We start from the raw sequence: 6,000 nt of genomic DNA on the forward strand, positions 1-6,000 counted from the left end.
CAGCCTGTAAGACCCAATCAGTACCAGCACTGCCATCCTGTGGCCTGTGAGGATGTAAAGACTTCTGTTTGACTTTCCATGACTCAGCAAAGGGAACCTCTGTCAATGTCAGCGCTCTCAAAATATTCTGTTTGGTCCTTTAAACGTGAAGAGAATGGGCCTGGGAAGTCCTGGGAAACACTTTGAACTAGTTTAAGAAGGTGTGGACACCCTGAATATTCTGCTTTACTGTGAGGAAGCCACAATGAAGTTCATAATCAGAGGGGCGTATGTATGACACGCCAATTGGTACGCCATTATTGGTGCGTTATGAAGACGCATACTCTCTTTTTAGCGTGTTTATCAACGCCATTTGGCCTCCATTGACTTACGTTACCTTGCGATTGCGTGTGAATCGTGGCGAGTAGTATGAAAGGGTGAAAATCTGCGTAGAGAGGTTGGTCGGGGGGAGGATGGGTCCAACACAGGCCGGGGATCGGGTCCCACGTGTCACGTTTCCTCAACTGTCGCTTTCTTCTTTTAGTAAATCCAACCCCGTTGTTCTTTTCCTAAACCCAACGCGCGTGTGAGGTTTCCTAAACTCAACCGTCGCTTTCTTCTCGCGATAACACGCCACGTGGTGTGTGTGTTTACGTCCGCTGTATACAGCGTAGACATGGGATAGCTCAAAATGCGTACAGATAACACGCCACTTGGCTTAACAAAGTGGGCGTCTATGTTTAGTCACTTAATAATTATCAGAAAATGACTTTCGGTACTTACGTACAATAAATATCAGCTCCACTTTAAGACTTTTACTCAAGTAATATTCTAAAGGGACTTCACGTCACCCTGCAGCCTGTAAGACCCAATCAGTACAGGATGTAAACACCTGTTTGACTTTCCATGACTCAGCAAATACAAAGCTGTACTTCATCTTAACTATTGTATTATTCCAAAATGCACGACTTTGACTTAATGTGTAATGTAATGGGAGTTTTTGTTGTATTGCGGCTTTTTCTTCACTTTAGACATTAATACTTCTTTCAATCATTCACCTCTAAGAGAATCTGAAGTTTCTACAGCTTCAACTTCCCTAAAGGCCACACTGGAAAATGAGGATCACATCAAGGGCCAATTAACTGGACATGTCCAGTTAATTGCTTTTATGTCATTGAAAAAGTCAATTATCTTTGACTGTATTATTGCATGTCTCATATAGTCTTCTCACTTACAGTTGGGTCGACAAAAATGTCAAAGAAAATGCCAAAAACGTCAGAAAAAGTGTCAAAAATGTAGAAAAAAACCCATCCAAAATGTTGAAAAAAGACTAGGCGAGCCAAAAATTAGTTGTGAACCTAAATAGACAGGTGGCCCAGATTTGGCCGCGGACCACGAGTTGGACACATGCGCTCTACAAGGTGACGTTAGCACTAAAGTATACAACACATCACTTTTCTGGAAGTTCTTTGTCATTTTTTTCAACGTTCTTTTGACAATGATTTCCTTCAAATGCTATAAAATTGAAGACAACATACCCACATGCAATGAAATAGTGAACTGATCATTTCACTTGTGAAGAGCGTTGTAAGGAAACATCCAAAGTGGGTTTTTTTTTTGACAATTTGGTTGAAAAAAAACCAGATTTCTGATATAGAAACGTCTTGGAAATGGGTCAGATTAGACCTGAGGACAACAGGAGGGTTGAGAAGATGTGTCTGAGACCTCAGAGGGTTAAAAAAGCCCGCTCACCTGTTTCCACTTGCCCTCGTCAGCCCTGCAGCAAACAACCGGGCCTGATTTCCCTCAGTGAGTCGTCAGATTGTCAGAGATGTTCCTACCTTTGCTGTCTACAAAACAATTTGATGCTTCACTTATGTTTACATACACATACATGTACCGTATATCTACCTACCTACACTCACATATACACATAGACACACATGCACACGCACACACACACACACATTTACACATTTTTTTTCTTCTTTTCCATCTTTTTTGTTTCCGTCTATCTACATCAAACCGAAAAAAATAACCCATCCAAACTAGACTTAGTATATAAGCCCAGGAACCATACAGTCAGTATACAATACTACCACGTCGAGTCCTTTTCATACCCAATAAGACCACGTCCACACGTACCAAAACGACCTCCCGTCTTCACTGGCATCGTTCCAAGAATATATGCGTCCAAACGGATCCATTTGTAAATGACTCAACACGCTACTTGATATTCCAGGCCTATGAGTGGCGGTTTCTGCTTCAGAAATTCACCAAAAAAACGGAGAAAAAGAGGAGAAGCATGCACATAAAGACAGTAGATTTTGCCCCAGTAAGCCTAATAGTCTCACTATCTTCTCCAGCTGGAACACAAGCATGTAGTCCGTCGTTGTTGTTGTTGTGAGACGTCGTCGCGGGATGAGAGGTCGAAGGCTAGAGGTCGAGGGGCGTGGCGATGACATCATCGATACGATAAGTATCGCCGTCCAAACGGAGTCGCAAGGGCGCCGTTTTCAAATTTCTTTCACCCTGGGACCAGGTTTCAAAAGAGTGCGTCTTCAGGCGGTGCGTTTACAGGACTCGTTTGGACGACCGTATATATATATATATATATATATATATATTTATACTTTTGGGAAACATTGCATTAGATTGCTCAAAATAAGCGACGTGTTGTAAATACTTTGATTACTTTTGAAATACTGTAAAATCCTCTTGCTGTACTTAGTTACATTCCACCTCAGGAGGAGTTTTGGAGTTTTGGAGTTTTGGGCAGAGTGAAGTTTGAGAAAATGTTAAAGGATATTTTTTATATGTATTAGAACTCCATCTGGTGGCTGTTCAGAAAACTACAAAATAGTTAGAGAGTGAGTGTGTGTGTGTGTGTGTGTGTGTGTGTGTGTGTGTGTGTGTGTGTGTGTGTGTGTGTGTGTGTGTGTGTGTGTGTGTGTGTATGTGTATGTGTGTGTGTGTGTGTGTGTGTGTGTCTGTGTGTGTGTCTGTGTGTGTGTGTGTGTGTGTGTGTGTGTGTGTGTGTGTGTGTGTGTGTGTGTGTGTGTGTGTGTGTGTGTGTGTGTGTGTGTGTGTGTGTGTGTGTGTGTGTCTGTGTGTGTATGTGTGTGTGTGTGTGTGTGTGTATGTATGTGTGTGTGTGTGTGTGTGTGTGTGTGTGTGTGTGTGTGTGTGTGTGTGTGTGTGTGTGTGTGTGTATGTATGTGTGTGTGTGTGTGTGTGTGTATGTATGTGTGTATGTGTGTGTGTGTGTATGTATGTGTGTATGTATGTGTGTGTGTATGTGTGTGTGTACGTGTGTGTGTGTATGTGTGTGTGTGTGTGTGTGTGTGTGTGTGTGTGTGTGTGTGTGTGTGTGTGTGTGTGTGTGTGTGTGTGTGTGTGTGTGTGTGTCTGTGTGTGTATGTATGTGTGTGTGTGTGTGTGTGTGTGTGTGTATGTATGTGTGTGTGTGTGTGTGTGTATGTGTGTGTGTGTGTGTGTGTGTATGTATGTATGTATGTGTGTGTGTGTGTATGTATGTATGTGTGTGTGTGTATGTATGTGTGTGGGTGTGTGTGTGTGTGTGTGTGAGATGATTGTGATTACAGTTGTTGATGATGAATGTGCCATTCTACATGAGTACTTTTACTTTTAGTACTTTACGTTGTTTGAAGAACTAAAATGGATAAATACATGGTAACATACATGTATGGTCCTAACATAACGTTAACATTTCAACATGAAACCCTTTCAGACCAGAATAAATGACGACAGATTAGGAAGATACTGTAGGTATTCCAAATAAATAGTACGGGAGGGAGGACAGACATATATATATATATGTCACATATATTTGACTATTTGTTTAGTTAAAGTCCTTTTCTGTCTTATATAATTGGAGGTTTTGATCAGATCCCCCCCCCAAAAAATATCACAGGAGCCAAGAATCATTGATATCATTTATTTCTAACACAAAGCAGCCGAGTCGGCCGAGTTACCCCAGCAACAGAAACATCACATCCAACATTAGGAACTAAATAAAGTGATGTAAGGCCACATCTACATCGCTATGTTTTGGTTTAAAAAAGGAATATCTTCTGCTACGTTCCCCCCTCTCATTCCCCCTGCTCTGGTGTTTCCCCCCTCTCATTCCCCCTGCTCTGGTGTTCCCCCCCTCTCATTCCCCCTGCTCTGGTGTTCCCCCCTCTCATTCCCCCTGCTCTGGTGTTTCCCCCTCTCATTCCCCCTGCTCTGGTGTTCCCCCCTCTCATTCCCCCTGCTCTGGTGTTTCCCCCCTCTCATTCCCCCTGCTCTGGTGTTTCCCCCCCCTCTCATTCCCCCCCCCCTGCTCTGGTGTTTCCCCCCCTCTCATTCCCCCTGCTCTGGTGTTTCCCCCTCTCATTCCCCCTGCTCTGGCGTTCCCCCCTCTCATTCCCCCTGCTCTGGTGTTTCCGAGCCCCTAAACCGGAGACATTTGAAACTCTTCTGACCCGTTTTGGTTTGGAATCTGCGGGGTTGTGTTTCAGTCTCAACGGCCGCAAACGGAGACCTCTGGTAACACCGACACTGACGCCAATGTTTCTCCTCCTGATTGGGTGTCATCGGTCACGACGTCTCGTTCTCTGAGACTTAAAAAAAAATCACTTGGTGCACGGAGAACACTTTTGGCTCAAAACTCAGCTGAAAAACCCAAAACGTAGCGATGTAAACGTTGTCTTAGATGCCTTCCTAAAGGACAAGCTGTTATTCACTCGGTCAGATCGGAACACACCAACGTGATACACCCATTTTTAGATTCAGTGTGACTTCCACTTTCTGACGATATATTATCTCCGATGTCCATCCAGACTAAATGTCCATAAATCCAAGAAACATTACTCCCAAAATACCAAAACGTAGCGATGTAAGACGTAGCCTCAGACCCTTCAACGGGAGTCGCGACGGACTCTCCACGGCCAGCGCGAAAAGCAGCGTCGGGACTCCACAGCCTCGTCCCCTCTCACGTTAAATACCACCCTCCATAAATTAAAATAAATATCAGTTCAAATCACTGTAATAGGCCTCTCTTTTCAAACGTCTGTAACACCGGTCACACAGTGAAGTTACTGAGCCAAACATAATAACCTAGTTAAAAGTTTTAGTGAAGTTTTTTTTACCCCAAATCAGCGTCTAAAGCGCTTTGCTGCAAAAGGTAATCATTAAGAAAAATCATGCGTGGGGGGAAAACATTCAGATTGCATGTGAGTGTGTGTGAAAGCGAGTGTATGTTATGTTATGTTAGAGCCGGGCGATATGGAGAAAAAAAAAATCAAAGTATTTTACCAAATACATCGATGTCGATATTGAGGCAATATTGTCCAAATACTTTGTGTGTAAAGGCAAATAATAGAAGTGAGCATTCCCTTGCCATTTGGCTGGTGGACGCGTGTAACGTTAGACAGCCAATTACAAACATTGTTAGATCTTGGTAGAAGCGTGCTGATTGGCTCACTGACGCTTGAAATTTGGTATTGAATGACGAGGTATTTTTCCATACTCAACACTTTAGAGGCAATGCAGGCAGGTGCCTAAAAAGTATTGACCCAGCCTTAGATATAATATGGATATATCGCCCAGCCCTAGTGTGTGTGTGTGTGTGTGTGTGTGTGTGTGTGTGTGTGTGTGTGTGTGTGTGTGTGTGTGTTATCTACTGCCAGGCTTTAACGCTGCCCCTCTGTGTTGTCCACAGAGCGTTTCCTGGCGAACAGGTGAGTGGGGTCTCGGCTTTTGAAGCCCGGCTGTATGTTGAACACAGGCATGTTCCTCCAGCTGGACGGGTTGTTGTAGGCGGCCGAGCCGGAGTCACTGGCGCACGGTTTGTTCTGCACCAGCTGCAGGAAGGTCTCCATGTCGGGGCCCAGCCTCGCCATTATGCCCGTCCTTACCGCCGCCACCGTCTGCTCGTCGCACGCCTGCAGCGCCTGCAGCAGAGTGCTGTAGTATCTGGACCACGGAGCACACACAGGAAGTCAGGGACAACATGTG

At 44.2% G+C, this 6,000-nt stretch overlaps 1 protein-coding gene across 1 annotated transcript in view; it reads right to left on the bottom strand.

Annotated features, from left to right (window-relative positions):
* Window positions 1-5,667: 5,667 nt before the first annotated feature.
* The window catches only part of stc1l (stanniocalcin 1, like), a 2,109-nt gene continuing 1,776 nt past the window's right edge, over window positions 5,668-6,000 (bottom strand). The window contains exon 5 of the mRNA XM_078271593.1: window positions 5,668-5,958. Coding sequence (XP_078127719.1) covers window positions 5,676-5,958 — 283 coding nt within the window. The 3' untranslated portion in view covers window positions 5,668-5,675. The remainder of the gene's footprint in view (window positions 5,959-6,000) is intronic.

The sequence above is a fragment of the Sander vitreus genome, chromosome 16, assembly GCF_031162955.1.
Source record: "Sander vitreus isolate 19-12246 chromosome 16, sanVit1, whole genome shotgun sequence".
NCBI lineage: Eukaryota > Metazoa > Chordata > Actinopteri > Perciformes > Percidae > Sander > Sander vitreus.